This window comes from Globicephala melas, chromosome X (assembly GCF_963455315.2).
Source record: "Globicephala melas chromosome X, mGloMel1.2, whole genome shotgun sequence".
Classification (NCBI taxonomy): domain Eukaryota; kingdom Metazoa; phylum Chordata; class Mammalia; order Artiodactyla; family Delphinidae; genus Globicephala; species Globicephala melas.
In genome coordinates, this window is record NC_083335.1 from 15,694,266 (window position 1) to 15,715,611 (window position 21,346).

At 48.5% G+C, this 21,346-nt stretch overlaps 1 protein-coding gene across 1 annotated transcript; it reads left to right on the forward strand.

Moving 5' to 3' along the window:
- The first annotated feature begins 3,505 nt into the window (after positions 1-3,505).
- LOC115846340 (small integral membrane protein 10-like protein 2A) lies at positions 3,506-11,074 on the forward strand. The gene is made up of 2 exons (XM_060292596.1): positions 3,506-4,227; positions 5,837-11,074. Exon 1 carries the CDS (start codon positions 3,652-3,654, stop codon positions 3,883-3,885), a length of 234 nt encoding a protein of 77 aa, XP_060148579.1. The 5' UTR covers positions 3,506-3,651; the 3' UTR covers positions 3,886-4,227; positions 5,837-11,074.
- Positions 11,075-21,346: the final 10,272 nt, after the last annotated feature.

Sequence of the window (21,346 nt, forward strand, 5' to 3'; positions counted from 1 at the left end):
CTGTTGGAATAAGGGCAACATTCAGGTGACTTAAGAAGCATAAAAACAACAAGGTCCTACTGTATAGCTCAGGGAACTATATTCCATATCTTGTGATAAACCATAATGGAAAAGAATATGAAAAAGAATGTATATATCTATAACTGAATCACTTTGCTATACAGTAGAAATTAACACAAAACATTGTAAATTAACTATACTTCAATTTAAAAAAAGATGCATGCAGATGACTACTGGAATAAGTTTAAGTTTCAGCATATGTCTGACCACAAGCATGATGATGAATGCTGATAGAAGGCAATTATTCAGGGTTTCCCTGGTGGTGCAGTGGTTAAGAATCCGCCTGCCAATGCAGGGGACACAGGTTCGAGCCCTGGTCTGGGAAGATCCCACATGCCGCAGAGCAGCTAAGCCCATGAGCCTACAACTACTGAGCCTGTGCTCTAGAGCCCGCGAGCCACAACTACTGAAGCCCACGCACCTAGCGCCCGTGCTCCACAGCAAGAGAAGCCACTGCAATGAGAAGCCCGCGCACCGCATCGCACACTGCAACAAAGAGTAGCCCCCGCTCACCGCAACTAGAGAAAGCCCGCGCGCAGCAACAAAGACCCAACGCAGCCATAAATAAATAAATTTATATTAAAAAAACAAAAACCAAAAAACAAACGGTTCAATTAGAACATGACAAAAGACATTTCACTAAAGAAGACATACAGATAGAAAATAAGCACATAAAATGATTTTCACCATTATTAGCCATTAGAGAAATATAAATTAAAACCACAATGAGATATCACTATACACCTATCAGAATGTCAAGAATAAAAAATAGTGATAATACCAAATGTTGATGAGTATGAAGAGAAACTGGATCTATTCATAAATTGCTGATGGGAATGTAAAATGCTACAGCCACGATGGAAAAGTTTGGCTGAGTCTTATGAAACTAAACACGCACTTACCATACAACCCAGCAATTGCACTCTTGGGCATTTATCCCAGATAAATAGAAATTTTTGTTCACACAGTAACCCGTGGACAAATATTCACAGCAGCGTTATTCCTAATAGCCAAAAACTGGAAACTCTGGTGTGCTTCCTGGGTAAGTGGTATACGAACCATGGTACAACCATACCAAGGAATACTAACTCAGCAATAAAAGCAGTGAACTATTGACACGACATTCCCAGCAAATTGGATGACTCTCCAAAGAATGATGTTGAGTGACAAAGCCAATCCCCAAAGGTTACATACTGTATGAGTCCATTTGTATAACATTCTCAAAAAGACGAAATTATAGAAATAGACAACAGATTAGTGATTGCCAGGCATTAAGGAGGAAGGGCAGGAAGGAAGTGGGTGTGGCCGAAAAAGGGCAACACAAGGGATCCTGACAGTTATGAAACTGTTTTATATCTTGAGTATGATGGTGGATGCATGAATCCACACGTGATAAAATTGCATAGAACTAAACACACACACACACAAAAAATAAATTGGGGAAATCTGAACAAGATAGATAGATTTGTGACAATATCCTGATTTTGATATTGTACAGTACTGCAGTTTTGGAAGATGCTACCACTGTGGAAAACTGGGTAAAATGTACATGGGATCTCTCTATTTTTTCTTGCAATTGTATGTAAATCTACAATTATCTCAAAAGAAAAGCTTTAATTAAAAAATCAATTGCAGTTCTATATACTAACAATGAACATGTGGAAACCAAAATTAAACACACAGTACCACTTACAGCCACTCTAAAGGAAATGAGATAGATGTAACTCTAACAAAATATCTACAGGGTTGCTGAGTAAGTACAAAGAGGTAGCCCAAAGCAGTTCTTTTGTGGTGATGGAATATTTTTGTATCTTGACTGTAGTAGTGGTTACATGAATCCTGACATGGGATAAAATTGCTAGAGCTATACATGCACACACACACACACACACACACACACACAAATTAATGCAGGTTAGAAAAATGGTGAAAACTGAACTAGGCCTGTAGTCTAGTCAAGAGTAATATACCAGTGTCAGTTTCCTGGTTTTGATATTATACTCTGTCTATAGAAAATGCCACCATTGGGGAAGCTGGGTGAAAGGCACAATGTCTTTTTTGTTCTATTTGTGCAACTTCCTGTGAGTCTATAATTATTTCAAAATAAAATGTTAAAAATAAATGAGATGAGGCCAAGGAGAGGTTTCAGAAATGATTGGAGGGAACAGGTTCTGCAAATGAATGACGCTGGATCCAGTCTGGAACAAAGGGTTTCTATAAAGCATAAGTCTATATTCCTGTGCCCCTTCTTTTTCAAATAATTTTTATTGCATTATACAAGTAATACGTATAGATATACATATGGATATACATACATATACATGGAGAATAAAAAGTATGTCCTCCTTCCTACTGCCTTAACCAGAGTAAACAATGTTCCGTAATTTGATATATATCTGCCCTGGTGTTTTTTATGCATTCATATCCATGCATGGTTATATTGTTGATAAAATCATGATGCAATCCAATAACCTAGTGCCTCTCAAACTTACTTTTCTTCCTTGATCATGCAGGTAGACATTTGCTCAGTGTATATGAATCTGCTGGGTTCCTTAAACACTTATACAGAGGCTACAGAGATATTCAGTGTGATGGTGAACAGGCATTTTGAGAGGGACTATTAAGGTATTAATTTAGGCCAGCCCTCCTTGTGAGAATTGGGATGAGGTCTTCGTGAATCAGCTTCATGCAGACAGCTTTTTAAAAGTCCTGACTATAATGAAGCATGCGCATTTCAATAGTCTTGAAAACGTGACGGAGTTTGGATTGGATGTGGTTTAGAAAAAGATTAGACGAAACCACGAAAAGGCTTTAAAGCCCAACAGCAAGAAAAAGGCAATGAATGAGAGCAGATTAATACCTGAGAGGACCTTGTGCGGTATGCAGGGCAAAGATAGACTAAGAGGAGTGCTTAGAAATCACTACGGAGTGAAAGGTAAGGAAAACGAGGCAATGGAGCAATTCACGAATAAAGAAATACGCATGACCAGCCAATATACCCGAAAAGAAAAAAATGCGCGTGTGGGTTTGGTGAAACTCCATAGTGCAGAGTTACCATAAACATGTGAATTCTTAGAAAAGTACAGTGGATTGGCTGGCCCGGTTTTCTGTGGAGACAGGCAGGGAGAGGAGATGGTGTAAACAGGGCAGAGGGTTCAAGGTGGGCCTTCTGTGCAGAATCAGCCCAGCGGTCCAGACCCTCACCGGCCTCTACTCCTCTGCTCTAGCGCATTCTGCAAAAGGATCCCAGGGCAGCAGCGCCTCACAACGCGCTCGGGCCCTCTGGCCCTGTTCTTGGGAGTCGGGGAGGAGGCGGGGCTTGCCGGCGGGGCGTGTCCCGTGGGTGGGGCTGAGTCCGTGGCGGCCAGTCTGTAGCCCCAGAAAGGGGCACGGCCACGCTAGGGGCGGGGTTAAGCTGGCGGCCGCCACTCAGGGAGCAGGCGAGGGGGTGGAGCTGTCTGTGGCTGTGGCTGCTGCTGCCTCGGGAGACGGCGGAGCGGGCGGGGCGGGCTGTCGCCTCCAGGCCTCACGTCCACCTGCCCACCCGCTCCCACTGCGGTCAGTCGGCGGGGTGTGCGCCGGGCCGAACCCATGGCGGCGTCGGCGGCCCTGTCTGCGGCTGCGGCGGCTGCCATGTCGGGCCTGGCGGTGCGGCTGTCTCGCTCGGCTGCGGCCCGCGGCTCGTACGGCGCCTTCTGCAAGGGGCTCACGCGCACGCTGATCACCTTCTTCGACCTGGCCTGGCGGCTGCGCATGAACTTCCCCTACTTCTACATCGTGGCCTCGGTGATGCTCAACGTCCGCCTGCAGGTGCGGATCGAGTGAGCGCCCGCAACCACCGCGCGGCCGCGACGGCAGGGGCGCCGGCATGAAGCTCCGCGGGACCCAGGGCCGCCGGGACGCGGCGGGGGAAGGAGAAGGGGCGGCCCGGGCCCCCGGACCCTAGACCTCGGCGGAGGTCACGGCCACCGAGCCCCAAGCCCCGGTTCTGGTCACCCACGTCGCGGCCGGTGACGAACTGTACAGAAACTCGCGAAACGAGCCCTTTCCATCGAACTCGAGAAAATTACGAGTGCGGCCGACCTGTTGCCTCACCTTGGGCGAAGTGGGGAGCAGAAGGAAGAAATTCTGCAGCAGGAACGTGAATGACTGGCCCTGACCAAAGAGGTAGGAGGCCAGAGGTTGGACTTCGGGCTGGAGGGAGGCGGTTGCCATGACATGTAGATGTCCAGGCCCCTCGGTGGTTTGGGGGAGACGTGGAAGGCGCCCGAGAAAGCCATCCCGGAAAGCTGCCGAGCCGCGAGCAGGCAAGGCAGGGCGGGCGCATGCCCTCCGGAGTCCCTTGTCATATTTCCAAGATGGGGGTGAGAGGCGGCGGCCTCGGCATCTTGGAGGGTCAGCCCATCACCTCCCGGCCACGGCCCCAGTGGTGTCACCTGAACACGGGGGAGTGGAGGGAAATGGGCTCGGGGAGGCCCAGAGGAGGCCCAGGGAAGGCCCTAGAGGAGAAAAGATGCTGCTACCCTTGTCCTCTACACGCTGGGGGGCAGCCTGGAAGGGTGGCTGTGTTCTTGGCCAAAGCCCAGGTCTGTTTCTCAGCGCTTTGCAAACCGGCCCCCTGCCTGGTCTCTGCGGCCGGGGGACTGCTCTCTGCCTGCTGCTGCTGGCCCTGTTGCTCCCCTCTCCGCTCTCCTGGGGCATCCTCCAAAGCTCCGCATCTGCGGCCACGGAAGAGCAGGAAAGGTGCATTCCTCCCCGGCCCTCCCGCCATCTCAGCCACGCTCCCTCCAGCTCCTCCCCGTGCCCTCCCGGTGTCACAGCCCTGGATGGCCTCCAGCAGCCCCCGTGTCCCAGAGGATTTGGGAAAGTGGGGATCTCCTTGAGCGGAGGGCAGCTCTCAGGCTGGGGTGGAGGGGAGATGGAGAAGGGGCTTGTAGAGGAGGTGACACTTGGCGAGACAGGGACCTCTCTGGGTGGGGAGGCAGCTCTCAAGTCCCCATCTCTTTCTTTGTCTCAGGAGCTGGTGTTATAGGAAGTGACCTGCCCCTTCTCTGGTCTTGTCAAGAGAGTGCCTAACCCTAACCCTGACCCTGACCCTAGAGCTGCCTGGGGAGCAGCCTAGAGAAGGGCCTGACCCACGAGGACAGGAAGGGACCAGGCACAGACCCCGAGGGGTGGGGAGGCCCAGTGCTCCGGTTCTGACACGGGGAAGGAAGGACAGACCTAGCGACACTCTGCGGGAGCTCTGTCCTCCCCACCTACTGGGGCTCTGGGAGGGGAGTGCTTTGCCCTTATCACACAGGTAAGAAGTGGTGGAGCCGGATCTGCCTCTGGGCCTGCACTCTCCCACCTTCCTCTGGGCCTGCACTCTCCCACCTTCTTCTGGAAGACCTAGCGCCGAGGGATGGGGGAAGGGAGCAGAGGCTCCCAGGGGACCTAGAGACAGAGGGGCCCATGGTAGGGAAAGTGGAGTGTATGGAAAGTCACAGGGAAGACCGGGGGACAGTCTGAGCTGAGATGGGCACGGGAGAGATGAGTCCCAGCACCTCCAGGGAGCAAGGTCCTCACCCACAAGCCGGACCTCCCCACCCTGCTGCAAATCCCACCCAAGGCTGGACCAAGAGCTCCTCAGTGTTGAGTGGCACAACCCTCTCAGTTTGGGTGGCGGGATGGGAGGGTGGGTGGCTCCTGGGGACCGTGTCACCAGGAGGGGAAGGGACAGTGGTGGGTGGGGTGGGGCTGAGACCCACGCCTGACCCCATGTCTCTGTCCCCAGGCTGGCCCCTGGGCCCAGCATCTCACGGGAGAGTCTCCTCTGGATGGGCCTGCATTGGTCCTTGAGGCCTTGGCTGCGCTGCTGACTGACGCCCCAGGAGCGGTGCAGAGGGGAGGCAGGACAGACCCTGGCCCTCACCCCGCACCGCTGCCACGTCTGCTCGGGCGGTGGTTGCTCATGGTCGATGCACTCAGAGTTCCTGGGGCTGAGCACCCCAGCAGCCTGGTTGCCCCCAGGACAGAGCGGCCGAGCCTCACACCATGTGCCCTCGTCAGCTGCCCAGCTGGAGCCCGGGTCCCAGCTGAGGATCTCTGCCTGCCTACCCCAGGGCCGGAGGCTGCACTGCGGCCACCACGTGCCCCCCACAGATGCCCACCGACGGGGCCTGATGGCTTCCTTCCTTGTGCCAAGTCACCCGGGAGCCCTGGTCCTGGTGGCCCTCCTCCAGCCCAACTGTGCCCACCCAGGGCCACTTCTGGGAGCCTGCCAGCCTGCGGACTGCATCCCCGGAGGTCTGGGCACAGCCTCTGAGAGACTGTGCCACGGGGCTGCATGGGAGGAGAGCAGAGGACGAGGGGCCTCCTTGGGGCTGATTCGCAGACGTGCCCCTTTCAAGCCCAGCTCTCACCCTCCGGGTGGCTCGATCTCCAGCTCCAGCCTCTTGCTGGGCCAGCCTGAGAGGGCCTGAGAATGGCACAGGGGAGGCTCTTCACTGACCGCGTGGGTGCCCATGTGTGAGTGCGCGTGTATGAGTGTGTGCGGGTGTACGGGTGTGAGCGCGTGTGTGTGAGTGAACGTGCGGGTGTGAGCGTGTGTGTGAGTGCTTGTGCACACACACGAGTGGCTGTGCGTTGCAGCGGGCGCGGAGCTGTTGAGCAGAGTGAGCTGTGCAGGGTGCCCTGTCCTCCCTGGGCTCGGGGCTCAGCTAGAGCTGCCTGGGGCTGCTTCCCAACAGGGAGAATGCGCGCTGGAGGCCCAGGGGCCCGGGCTCAGAGACCCCCTCCCACCCATCGTGGGAGGAGCACGGCGGTGGCCCTGGCTGGGGCTGTCTGCGCTCTGAGGGGCTGGCCGTGGGAGGGGCTGGGGACGCGTCCTTAGCATGCACTCCTGCCGCGGCTGTTCTTACGGTTCTGGCCCCGAGTTCTGAGCTGCTTCCGCTTCCCCACCTCTTCCTCGTCTCCCCCGCTGGGCCCTTGCTGCTTGACGGGCTCTCAGAGCACTTTATTTATTTGCCGTCTGTTTCTCAGGCAGTGGAGCTTTTACAAAATCAGACACCGACTTGAATAAGACAACTTCCACTTTGCTGTGTGTGATGTACGCTGCACCGGGCAGCAGCGTCTGGTCAGAGAAAGGTTCTTGTCTCGGGTGTTGTCAAATCTTGTTGTCTGTCTCAGTTAAGAAGAAAGTCCTTTGAGTTCAATCAAATAAAACCTGGAGGCCTCCTGTTTCTGCCGCCTCGGAGGAGAGAGGGGCGGCGAGCTCACCCCACTCTGGTGGCCGGGAGCTGGGGGAGGGGAGCACCCCGAGGGCTCTAAGGGGGCGGGGCTGAGGGCGGGGCTGGTGCCGGGTCAGAAGATGAGGCGAGACCCGAGCTGACCCGGACCACTGCTCCCGTGAGGGGAAGGCAGCAGCACAGGCCTGGCCCAACAGGTGGCACTTTGTCTCATTCACAAACTTTATTTGAATCAACTGACGCCTAGGCCTTTTCTTCATCTTAGAGGCTGGTGTTAGAAGGCGCGTAATTCAGCTGAACCCCGAGGGTGGGCTGCGGTAGGTGAGGTGGAATGGACTGTCTGCAGATCATTTTGTGTCCCCGAAGGCCCTTCCGCAGCCGCAGGTGGCAGGGTCTCCATCACCTCCCAGCTGGCCAGGTGGTGTCTGAGTTTCGGAGAAGATCAGCCTCTGGGACTAGAAACCTGCCTCCCTTACTCCCACCTTAGACGCAAGCTGTCCCGGCAGAGAAGCTGGGGCAGGGGCTCTGAGGCTGCTGCAGGGGGAGGGTGGGCCGAGGACAAAGGGCTGGGGAGGGACGCCTGCAGGGGAGGGCAGCACCCGCCTCAGAGGAATGCAGGCCCATAGGACCCAGGAGAGGGGTGTCCTGAGGACTCGGGGTGTGGTCACACGAGGAGCGCAGCCTGGGGTAAGACACCTGTCGTCAAGAGCTCCGCAGGGGTCAGAGCAACTTGATAAGAGGGTCTCTTCCAGCATTCGCCACCCTAGGAGGGAGGGGTAGACTCCAGTCCCGGCCAGAGCCCCGAGCTTCCCGTCCCTTAGTCCAGATGGTCCTGTTCAGTCCCTGATGGTTCTGCACCCACTTCAGGGACCAGGTAGCCTGGCACAGCCAGATGGGAGAGAGGATCCAGCACCCAGGGGCCAAGGGACCGTGATGAGGGAGGACCGTGTTCCCCCGCGAGGGAGGCAGGCAGGCTGGCGCATCACACTCTGGTTAAGAGGGGCGCCTAGGACACCAGAGACCTGCGCGCTGAGCCCAGCTCTTCCACTGACCACAGCGGAGCCCCAGGCCAGCCACGGGCACTCGTGCATTTTCAGAAAGGAGCCTTCAGGGTGCTGTGGGCCTTCAGTGTGAGGATGTCTCTTCAACAAATGGCCCCAGGTCTCAGCCAGAGCAGCCCTGTCACCATGAGGAAAGGAAACGAACTGGCAGGTGACGAGAGCCTGCCGAGCTCCAGGCACCATGCCTTAACCTCATCATCCCCATGGCCACCTTCTGGAGGAGGTCACCACTAGGATGTCACTGAGGTTGAACCTCGAGCTGGCCTCAGGCCGTCGGAGGCTCCTCACCCTTCCCCGCTCCTTGGGATGCACGTTCTGCCCACTGTTCCCACAGCCAGAGCCCTTTTGAGGATGCAGCCTTGAGAGAGTAAGGCGTCTCTGGGACTATCTGGACTGAATATGTGACTGAATTCCATTAAGACCTCTGTACAAACTTTTAAGATTCTGCCAGGTGGGTGGGGAGATCTGCTTGTCTTGTGCACTCAAGACAAGCCTCATCTGTAAGTTCACTTGCTTAGTAACCGTGCCCCCTTCCCAGTCTGGAGTGGTCTGCTTCTTTCTAGGTCTCTCCTTGCCTTCTGTGTACAGGACCAGTTTGCAAACCAGCACCACGGTTATCCCCATTTTTTGGAGAAACTGAGTCTCGGAGCCCAGTCTGAACTAGAAGCCCAAGCAGAAGCTGCTTTCCTGAGGCCCCAGTACCTCCTGGAGGGGCAGGGAATTAGGCTGGAGGAGTGGTGCAAGGACACAGTCTGAAGGCGACCCTGGTCTTTCTGGGTAGGGGCCAGGGGACAGATAAGGAACCCAGGGCTTGGGGGCGGAGCTGGGAGCCTTAGCAACGTGGAGCTCCCCATTGGAGCAGCTGGGGCCACGCTGAGCTGGGGCCACGCTGAGGTGGGGCCACCTGTCTTCTTGCGAACCTCCCACCTCTGCAGACTGACTGGGATCCAAGCAACTGAGTCAGGGGAGGGCGAAAGAGCAGCTGAGAGGGCAGTTCCAGGAGGGCCAGTCAGAACCCAATACAGTCAGAACACGAGAGAGAGACAGCATACAGAGTCCCAGCCCAGGCCACCCCGAGGGAAACTGCCCAGTTTCGGATGAATTTTCACTTTGTGTGCATGTCCTTTATATATGTAAAATTAGGAACATATGACTTTTTTCACTTTATGACATAAACACTTCCTGCTCATCTTCCTGTGTGATGAAGTACGCTTCTGCTTCCAAAGCCACAGAGTATCTCTGGTATGAAGCTCTCATCATGTATTTCGCACTGCCTCTTGCTTGTTTTCCTTTGTTGTTGTTTGTTTGGGGGGTTGAGTTTGAGGTTGTTGTTGGCTTTGGTTTGCTTTTGTGGTTTTTATTGGGTTTTACTGATGACGCGGTGACAGGTGTCCTTGTGGATAAATGCTGTGCTGCAGTCATGGTCAATCTTTTACCATACACTCCTGCACGTGGGCCGCAGGGTAGGCACGCCTCAGGGGTTTGACACCCTCCAGAGCAGCGGTGCCACGTTACTGTGCTCATGCCACTCAGGAGTGACACTGTTGTCAGACGAGGGTGGCAATTGTGGGTCACAACACGTTTCAAAATCTGTTACTGCCTTTCCTGCCTCAAGCTGGGTGCAAAACTCTCTCCTCAAGATCAGTGTAATCTTTCATTTAACTCATCATTTCCCTCAAACTCTTCCTTTCCCATCATCCCCAGTTCACGGCTAGAATTAAATCCACTCTCCAGTTGTCCTGGGATAAAGTCGTGGTTCCTTTCTTTCTGCTCCTCATCTTTGCCTGTAGCGAAGTCTCAAGACAGGTTTTGAATCTCTCAATTGGATAAGCCAAATTGTTTATTTTGATATTTTATTTTGCATGCCTTTCAATACATATCAAGATTACATTTTTTTCATATGTCCATTGGCCATTTGTAGTTTTCTTTTAAATTGTAGGGACTAATTTTTTTATTGAGATATAATTGACATATAAATTGTGTACCTTTAAGGTGTACACATGTTGGTTTGGTACATTTATATATTGCAATTTGATTACCACCAGTAGTGTTAGCTCACACCTCCATCATATCACATAATTATCATTTCTTTTTTGTAGTATGAATCATTAAGATCTAGTCTCTTAGCAACTTTGAAGTTTATGATACAATATTGTTGACTATAATCACTATGCTGTGCATTAGATCTCCAGAACTTATTCATCTACTTGTTGCAAGTGTGTATCCTTAAATAACTGATCCCTGATTTTCCCGCCTCCCAGCCCCTGCTAACCATCATTCTACTCTCTGTTTGGCTTTCTTGGATTCTACATAATGTAACATCATATAGTATTTGTCTTTTTCTGTTGTTCTTGTCTCACTTAGCATAATGCCCTCAAGGTCCATCCATGTTGTCACAATTGGAAGGACTTCCTTCTTTTTCCACTACTGAATAATATTCCTTTGTGTGTGTGTGTGTGTGTGTGTGTGTGTGTGTGTATCTCACATCTTCTTTATCCATTCATCCACTGATGGATAATTAACCTTTTTTATTTTTAAATGGCCACACCACGTGGCTTGTGGGATCTCACTTCCCCAACCAGGGATTGAACCCGGGCCATGGTAGTGAAAGCCCAGTATGCTAACCACTAGGCCACCAGCGAACTCCCCACTGATGGATACTTAGATTGTTTCCATATCTTGGCTATTGTGTATAATGTTGCAATAAACATGGGAGTTCAGATATCTTTTTGATATCCTGTTTTCATTTCCTTTAAATATATACCCGGAAGTGGAATTGCTGGACCATATGGCAGTTCTGTTTTTAAAACCTAGAACCTAGGGACATGGAGTTGTCCTGGTGCTGAGGCCAGCCTGCCTGTGGTTCAGGGTGAAGTCGGGTGCTCACTTCCCTCTCCTGCCAGGGCACAGACAAGTACTCAACAAAGAGTAGAATTAATGCAATCAGCACGGACGCCACCTTCCCCAGCAAACTTTCTCAGTTTAATGGATTCCCACCAACAAAATGACGCTTTCTCAGTGTCCCCCAAGTCATCCCTTCAGTGCCAGACTCTGGGGCAGGTTTTCAGGGCACAAAGGTGAGCAAGTTCAACGTGGCCCCTGCCCTCCGACCGGGGACAGATCCATGGTTCTTCCACTTGGCTTCAAATACACAGGCGTTTGTGAAAAAAAATCAAATTCACCCTTAGCTCAGCGTGATGCACCGTAAGGGAAATCTGGAAAGGCATCTGCTGCAGGAGCAGCTGGGGAAATGCAGGGCCGGGAAGCGCCCCCGTGGGCCTTCTCTGCCCCCGTCTTGCCCACTTGGGATCAATGCACACAAGACGGAGCCGCCTCTGCCGCCCAGACCAGGGGTGAGGGAGCCCCTCTGGCGAGGGTGCTGTGGGGGGGACAAGGGGACTGAGAGGTGCCTGGTGGGAGCCCTGGCTGCCTGGGGCACGCCCCCTCTGCGGGGTCCCCCTCCTCCGGAAGATGGGCACCGCCCTGGTCAGAGGCCTGAGCGTGGTCACCGCAGCCTGGGAACGCGCCACAGGAGATGATGCACGAGGTCTGCTTCTGTCGAAGCCGCTGCCTCACAGATGCCCTCTGGTCACAGCGACCTCTCAGGGTCTGAGCCTCCTGCTGTCGGTTCTCAGCCTCGGTGCCCCCAGGGAACCCTGCTGCCACCCTAGGAGGTGACATGGGCCCCATGCTCCAGTCCCTGGGTGCGCAATGTGCAGGCCCACCTCCGTGGCCGTCCAGCCAATGAGGGTGCAGCGGGTGGGCTCCTGTGGCCGCTAAGAGGAGGTGGGCGGGGACATCCTGGCTCCTCCCATCATTGGTGAGGGTGCCAATTTGGTGGCCATAGGGAAATGGGCTGGGGTCTATGCCCTGTGTGTGCTTCAGGGGGATGAGGGGCTCCTCTGTGGGGTCCTTGGGAGGATGGGAGACTGGCATGGAAGGTGTGGCTTTTTGATCAGAGATACAGCCCTAGAAGAAGCTGGGGGATCTGCACCCTCCTCACTATGATTCTCTTTTTTCTGCTTCATGGATCACATCCTCTGTGAATGGGAAGTAGGGAGACCAGCAAAGACCTGGTCCAAACACCCTAGACATACATACCATGACCAAGTGGCATTTATCCCAGGAACGCAAAGTTGGTTTAACATCAGAAAACTAATTAATGTTATACTCCATATTAATAGAACAAAGGGGTAACACATGATCATTGAAATAGGTTTAAAAATGGATTTGATGAAATCCAACACCCATTCATGATTTTTTAAAAAATATTTATGTATTTATTTAGGCTGCGCCGGGTCTTAGTTGCGGCCTGCGAGATCTTCGTTGTGGCATGCAGACTTCTTTGTTGTAGCAGTCATGCAGGATCTAGTTCCCCAACCAGGGCTCGAACCCAGGCCCCCTGCATTGGGAGCGCAGAGTCTTACCCACTGGACCACCAGGGAAGTCCCTCCATTCATGATTTTAAAAACTTTTTTTAAAATAAATTTTTAACGTTTTTTATTGATTGCTGGGAAGATGTTCTACTTATTTATTTATTTATTTGGTTGTACTGGGTCTTAGTTGCGGCTCACTGGCTCCTTAGTTGTGGCAGGCGGTCTCCTTAGGTGTGGCATGTGAACTCTTAGTTGTAGCATGCATGTGGGATCCAGTTCCCTGGCCAGGGATCAAACACAGGCCCCCTGCATTGAGAGCATGGAGTCGTAACCACTGTGCCACCAGGGAAGTCCCTCATTTTAAAAACCTTTAACAAATTTTGAATAATAGGAACTCATTCATCCCAGCAAATAGTGTCTACAAAAACCTCAGTGTGCATAATACTTAATGGTGAAAGAATGAGTATTTTCACTAGTACTGGGAACAATGAAGGGTGTTCACTTTTGCCATTTCTATTCAACATTGTACTGGAGGTTCTAGCCAGTGGAATAAGCCCCCTACCTCACTGAAATAAAGCCATCCTGATTGGAAAGGAAGAAATAAAACTGTATTTATTCACAGGTGATCCTATATGGAGAAAATCCCAAGAAACGCACACACACAAAACAGCTAGTAGACCCACAGACAAATTTAGCAAGGCCATGGGACACAATACCAACATCAAAATATCAATTGTATTTGTATATACTAGCCACAAAACTCCAAAAACGAAATTAAGAAAACAATTTGATTCACAATAGCCTTTAAAAAAGAATAAAACACTTAGGGATAAATCTGATAAAATATGTACAAAACCTGCATACTAAAAGTTACTACAAATTACAAAACATTGCTGAGAAAATTTAAAGAAGCTCTTAATAAATAGAGATAGTTCGTAGATTGGGAGACTCAATATTGTCAATTTGTCAACCTTCCCTAGATTTATCTGTAGATTGAACACAATATCTATCAAAATCTCAGCTGACTTTCCTGTAGAAATTGACAAGCAGATCTTAAAATGTGTGTGGAATATACATTTATATTACCTTAAACAGCCAAAACATTTTGAAAAAGGAAAACAGTTGAAGGACTTACCATACCTATTTCAAAACTTATAAAGCCACAGTAAGTAAGACAGTGTGGTACTGGTGGAAAGATAAGTGTGTAGATCAGTGGAACAGATTGGAACGTAAATCCTTAAATTTATGATCAATTGGGTCTTTTATTGTGGCAAAATACATATAACAAATGTTGCCATTTTAACCATTTCAAAGTATAGAATTCAGTGGCATGAAGTACATTCACAATGTTGTGTAACCATCACCATTATCTAGTTCTAGAACATTTTCATCACCCCAAATGAGAACGCCATGCCCATTAAGTGGTCAGTCTCCATTCCCTCCCTACCCCAGCCCTCGGCAAACACAAATATGCTTTCTGTCTCTATCTATATGCTTTTCATGGATATTTCAAAAAAATGGAATCATACGATATGTGACCTTTTATATCTGGCTTCTTTAACTTAGGATAATATTTTGGCAGTTCATTCACATTGTTGTATTATCAGTACCTTTTTCCTTTTATGGCTGAATAATATTCCATTTTATGGATATATGACATTTATCCATTCATATGTTGATGGACATTTGTGTTGCTTCCACCTTTTGGCCATTGTGAATAGCCCTACTATGGACATTCAAGTACAAGTTTGTTTGAACACCTGATTTCAATTTTGGGGGTCCACATCTAGGAGTGGAATTGCTGGATCACTTGGTAGTTCTATATTTAACTTATTGAGAAACCACCAAACTGTTTTACATAGAAGCTGCGCCATTTACAGTCTCACTCAGTAATGTATGATGGTTCCACATGCTCTCTAACAGTTGTTATTTTTCTTTTTTTAATTTGTGGTTATCCTAGTATGTGTGAAGTAGTATCTCATTGTAATTCTCATTTGCATTTCCCTAGGGTTAATGATGTGGAGCATCTGTTCATTTGCTTGGTGGCCATTTATACGTCTTCTTTGCAGAAATATTAAGTACTTAGGGATAAATTTGACAAAAGGTCTGCAAGACCTGTACACTGAAAACTACAGAAGAAATTAAATAATACATACATAAATAAATAGAGTGATATACCATGCTCACAGATTTGAAAACTCAGTGTTGCTGGATGTCAGCTCTACCAAACTGATCTATAGATTCAATGCATTCCCAATAAAATCACAGTAGGACTTTTAAAAGAAATTGACAAAGTGATTCCAACATTTCTATAGAAATGCAAAAGACTAAGGACAGCCAAAAAAATTTGAAAAAGAACAAAGATGCAGGATTTACACTACATTTCAGGACTTAGTATAGAACAACAATAATCCAGGCAGTGTGGTATTGGCATTAAGATAGATTTAGAGATCAATGGAACAGAACAGAGAGTTCAGAATATACTCACAACTATATGGACAATTGACTTTTGACTGAGGTGCCAAGGCAATACAATGGAGAAAAAGATAACATTTTCAACAAAGTACTGGAAACATTGGAAAAGCACATCTTTAAAACCAAACTTGACTTAAAAATTTTTTTAAATTTATTTATGTATTTATTTTGCTGTGCTGGGTCTTAGTTGCAGCACGTGGGCTCTTTGCTGCCATGTGCAAAACTTGACTCTTAACTCACATCATATACAAAAATTAACTCGATATCATGACATACATATGAGATAAAACCATAATACATGTCACCTGCGAATTACTGGAGTTCAGTATTGCACTGCTGGGTGCCCTTTCCCCGATGCCAATTTTAATAAAAAGTTAGATTCTATCACCCTGGGGATCACAGCGGAATGGCTAAAGCAGAGGCTCTACAACCTCACATTGACACCCACTCCCTCCACTCCCTTCCTGTGTCCCAAAACCTCTCTTCTCTTTCTTCTCTTCCCCTTATCAAAACTGGCTGTGCACGGGTGCTGTCCCCATGTCTGAAGGCCTTGGCAACACAACACCCTCCAGTGGTTTCTGATGTAGTTCACGGAATCCACCAGGAGATGGCGCAGCTCCACTAGCGCCGGCCAGCCTCGGGCTGGAGCGTGGAGCTTTCACCCAGCTTTGGCAGAATTCGCTTTCTGTAAATGAACAAACCATGAGGACGAGATATATAGGTTTTCGAGTTATACGAGGTGCAAGATCTTGGGCAAATAAGAACCTATGAACTGATTACGTGCTTCCGATTTCCATGCACGCTGCAACAAGACTTGCAGATGCATCCGGCGGGCAGGGCATCCCAGTAAGTCACCAGGGACTTTTCAGAACACCATCAGTACTGGAGATGGGCCGTCCCATCTTTAAACCAGACGCACGGCGGGTGGAGCAGGCTTGGGAGGGGGAAACCAGCTGGGCTCGAACCCGGCGTCTTCAGGTTACGAGCGGAGTCACTTTGGCCAGGTCCTTCAGGCTCTCTGCGCTTCGCTTCCTTCATCTGCGAGATGATTAGTAATTCCCAGGTTCTCTGAGGAGTCGGTGAACTAACGCACGTCAGTCAGTGAACACCGAGCACGGTGGCTGACACGTGGGAGAGGTTCGAACACGAGGGCTCGCCTTTATTAGTGATCAGCCTGATTCGGAGCTGGTCGGACGAGCTGCTCAGTCTCAGGACGTCAAAAGGCAGCACTGCGTCAGGGTCAAGGGCGCAAACTGTCGTTGGACACAGCAGCTCTACCACTTAATCAGGGCGGCGGGATGGCCCTGGCCTCTCTGAGCCGCAGCGCCGTGACCGGTCCAATTGGCGTGGGCAGCACCCAGCTGGCGGGCTGTCGCGGAGTCCTAGGCGGCCGCGAGCGTGGGGAGGGCCTGGCTCGTGGGAAGGGCTGGGTGGGTGGCGGCTGCCGTGGGAACCCGGCCGCAGGGGCGGCGCCGCCGCGCATCGCCCGGAATCAAAGGTCTCCTTGCGCCCGGTCCGCGCCTAGTTCCCCCAGTTCTCCTCTGCTCGCCCTCAGCCACACAGAGGCGGTAGCCGAGCTCCAAAGGGAGAAAAAGAAAACGGGAAACAGGCGATTCTATCCATCAACATTTCCCCGGATTTGGAAAAGACAAAGCCACCCTGTGACTTTGATGGCGGTACTACCGCTGAAATCCGCGGTGAGCCTCCCTGAAGCTCACAGCCTGCCTCTGCTGCCTCCCAGCTTTGCTGGAAACGTCCAGAGGCCTAGTTCGCCGGAACCTTTAACCTCGCACCGCCTCTTAGGGCTGTCTCTCCTCGCCAGTGCCTCTGGGAGGACAACTGAAGGACAAGAGCCCGGCCACATTCCTGTACCCACTCCGTCCTTCTTGTGACTTCACCTTGTCAGGGAGAAGCCGGCCTTGTAATGCTTTGTGCAGTTCCCTGTCCCTGCTTCCCGAGGTCGCTCCAAACCGGGCCCAGTTGTCCATTCAGTCCAGCCAGTGAGGCTCTGGAGCTTGTTGGTAGTGCGAAGAATTTTGAACCCCAGCATTTCAGAAACCAAAGATAGTCTTCAGGTTCGCTTGTAGTTGCTTTAAACAGAAGGCAACAAACAAACAAATCAACCAAACAGATTTAACAAAAAGTCTGGTTTGGTTTCATCGTCATCGCTAATAGTATTGTGTCCACCTAGAGGGGTGGGATAATGAGGGTGGGAGGGAGACGCAAGAGGGAGGAGATATGGGGATATATGTATATGTATAGCTGATTCACTTTGTTATACAGCAGAAACTTAGACAACAACATAAAGCAATTATACTCCAATAAAGATGTTAAAAAAATAATAATATTTATTGGACCCTGAAGAGGAACAAGGTTCTGGCCTAGGCACCTCATAGTACTGGATTCTACAACACTCTTTATAGACAATATAGATGAAACAGAGCAGCTGTGTCAGATAAACATAAGGCATTCAAGGAACAACCAAGTTTTTTTTTAATCTTGAAAGCTTCCCCCCCCCAATCTTTTAAATCTGGCTTCAAGCAGAGCAATAGAATAAATGTATTAAAATTATGCCAGAAAGATGGTAGTTGGAGGGGAGGAAGTAGGTTAGACAAGGAGAGGCATTTTATAGCCACATCCTCAATCATTTTCCGGGTCCAAGCTGTCCTCATGTCTTGCCTGGATGATGGCGACAGCCTCCTCCTACCTGGAAGCCTTTTGCCCCTCTACACAGCAGCAAGGTTGAGTTTTTTAAAACGTGAATCACGTTTCTTCCCTGCCTAAAGCCCTAGGATTCCACACTTAAACTACGCAGCAAACACCATCCTTGTGTTCTCTCGTGCTCCCCCAATGCTCCTGCTGCATGTGCCTTGGGAGGAGCTGTCCCTTTTGAACCCCGATCATCTCATGGGACCTCCTTCTTGTCATTCAGACCTCAGCTTAACGTGACATCTCAAAGAGGCCCTTCCTGACTACCCTCTGCTTCATTTGCTCAGTTCTTTGTCGCACAGGACTTATTTGAGATGAGTTATTGATCATCTGGCTCTCACTAGAGAGCGTGTATCCCAGGAGGGCAGCGTCCTTGTCTGTCCTGCCCCCCAGCTGTCCCCAACACTTAAACGGTGCCTGAGAAACAGTGGTTTAATGACGATCAAGATAATCCCACCACCTTTTCCCCTTTCCCTAAACATACAGTGATTTTCCACCTGGTTTTGTGACACTTCACGGTGACTTTACGCTTGTAAGTGGAAAAGGGAGCAGGATGTGAACTCTTGTACTTGAGAAACCTTAGATAAGTGCTTTGACTTTTTGAAACTTCAACTTGACTTACACTCTACTTACCCTGTGGGCTGTGAGGATTAGATAATAAATGTGAAAGCTCTTATGAACTGCAAAGCACTGTACTAGGCCACCATAGTCGAACTGCTCCCTCATTTTTTTTTTTATTGAAGTAGAGTTGATTTCCAATATTGTGTTAGCTTCAAGTGTACAACATAGTGATTCAGGGTTTGTTTGGTTTTTTTGCAGATTCTTTTCCATTATAGGTTATTAGCAGGTATTGAATATTGTTCCCTGTGCTATACAGTAGGTCCTTGTGGCTTATCTATTTTATGTATAGTAGTTTGTTAATCCCAAACTCCTAATTCACTCCGCCCCCCGCTCCTTTCCCCTTTGGTAGCCATAAGTTTGTTTTCTATGTCTGTGGGGAAAGGAAGCCAAGAAAAAAAATTGTTTTAAGTGATAGCAAGTCAACAGAGATCTGCCTACTGCACCCAGCTATAAAGCACAAATATTAAACAATATGTAAATGCATTGATTTTAAGGAGACAAAATTCCAATATGCTTTTAGGAGAGGGAATAGGTGTTGAACAGTGTTGAAAAACTTCTTTCAGTGGATATTTTCCTTTTTAAAATTGCTCTCTCCTGTTTGTCAAATTGCTGGGCCTTGAGAATTTTAAATGAGCTCGTAGCAGCCTTGTTTCCGTGTTTTTCAGTCCTTCGCCTTCCCTAGAGTCTACACTACATGAACTGCCTTCAAACAGACAATAGTATTGCTTATCATCTTTGTCTTCTGTAGTTTTTTTAAACCTGGGATAGAATTTTTTGAAATTCTATTCACATAATCAATTACCCCAATTATTTTAAATTTCAATAGTGACTACAGAATTATGTTATAATGTAATGGAAATGTCTTGATTCTTTTAGACATTTGCGGGTTTTCATAGAGACAACCTAGTGGTTCCAGCACTGTAAGCTCTGGGGTGAGGTGCCCTAGGTTGGAATTCCAACTGTCATGTTGGGAGGATTCAGTGAAAATCATATATGTGCAATGCCTCAGACACAGTAAATGCTCAGTCATAACTATTCTATGGAATTTTGCCTCATCTTAGAACCTTAGATCAATAAAATGTTTAATGTTCTCCCAGTTACATTCTACATGTGTCATTCAGTAGTTTAAACATCTTAACTTACCAGAAGCATAAAAAAAACCAAACACATAACTAGTTTTTACTGCATAATAATGTTAAAGTGTACTTAAGAGTTTTGAAGGACACTGTCCCGCATGTGAGAAAAATCAAGTTTACCATGAAACCTGAATTATATGACATTGCAAACTGAAAAAAGAACTACCCCCAAACCTCCACTCACTCATTTGTTTAACTTGCCATTATATTCCATTTCAGTCAGAATAATCTTTATTTCAAAATATCATTTTAATTATACAAAATTATAAAAATCTAGCAAAGCCAGAGATATGGGTATATTTTCCTGGAGGTTCACATGTCAATTTTTATTCACAATCTCTTTTTCAATACAATTTACAACCTCATCCCCATTTCCAGTCTGATTATACAAATGCTAAGTGGCAGAAAGGTCTGGAATAAATATATCCAAAAAAAGTGGGGTGGGAGGGAGCTGTGAAACTAAGTTGCATTCAACAGGTTCTATGAGGGTGGGGTTAAGTGTCTGGGAAATAAAAAAGCGTAAGACACATAAAATAAGCTACAAGGATATATGTAACAATACAGGGAATATAGCAAATATTTTATAACAGTAAATGGAGTATAACCTTTAAAACTTGTAAATCACTATATTGTACACCTGTAACATATAATAGTGTATATCAACTATACTTCAATTTTAAAAAAGAGTAAGACAAACTACTATATATAAAATAGATAAACAACAAGATCCTACTGTATAGCACAGGGAACGATATTCAACATCTTGTAATAAAGTGTAATGAAAAAGAATAAATATATGTATATTTATACATATATACATATATGTATAACTGAATCACTTTGCTGTACACCAGAAACTAACACAACATTGTAAATTAACTATAGTCTAATAAAAACATTATTTTTAAAAAGTAAGATATAGTAAGTAGAAGTTGGTGTTTTGTTTTTTGTTTTTTAAAGATTTTTTTTGATGTGGACCATTTTTAAAGTCTTTTATGGAATTTGTTACGACATTGCTTCTGTTTTATGTTTTTTTGGTTTTGTGGTCCCAAGGCATGTAGGATCTTAGCTCCCTAACCAGGGATCAGACATGTACCCCCTGCATTGGAAGGCAAAGTCTGAACCCCTGGACCGCAAGGGAAGTCCCTGGAAGTTTTTTGGTTTTTTGGTTTTTAATTTTTTAAAACCATTTATTTATTTAGGCTCCTCCGGGTCTTCATTGTGGCATGCAGGATCTTAGTTGCAGCACGCGGGCTTCTTAGTTGCGACATGTGGGATCTAGTTCCCCGACCAGGGATCGAACCCGGGCCCCCTGCTTTGGGATCACGGATACTCAAAGTGTGGGTCAGGGCCCAGCAGCACGAGCATCACCTGGAAGCTTGTGACTCTGAGGCCTCCACCCCAGACCAACTGAATCAGGACTTGCACTTTCACAATGTGCCCAGTGATTCCAGTGCTCATTAGAGTTTGAGAAGCACAACTCCGTGGTAGCTTGAGGCTGGAGAGGCTAAGTAAGCTATATTTTACAAATGAACTAAGGAAGGCTCACAACCATGTGCACAAAGCCACACAGCTAGTGGGTGGGAGAGCCAAGGTTAGCAGCCAGGTTGCCTGACTTTCAGCTCAGCCATTTCTGCACTATTCTTGTCGATTGCACCCTATGGCAGATTCCCCTCCGG

Coding starts and splice junctions, on each gene's coding strand:
- LOC115846340 (XM_060292596.1), top strand. CDS start 3,652: ATGGCGGCGTCGGCGGCCCTGTCTGCGGCTGCGGCGGCTGCCATGTCG.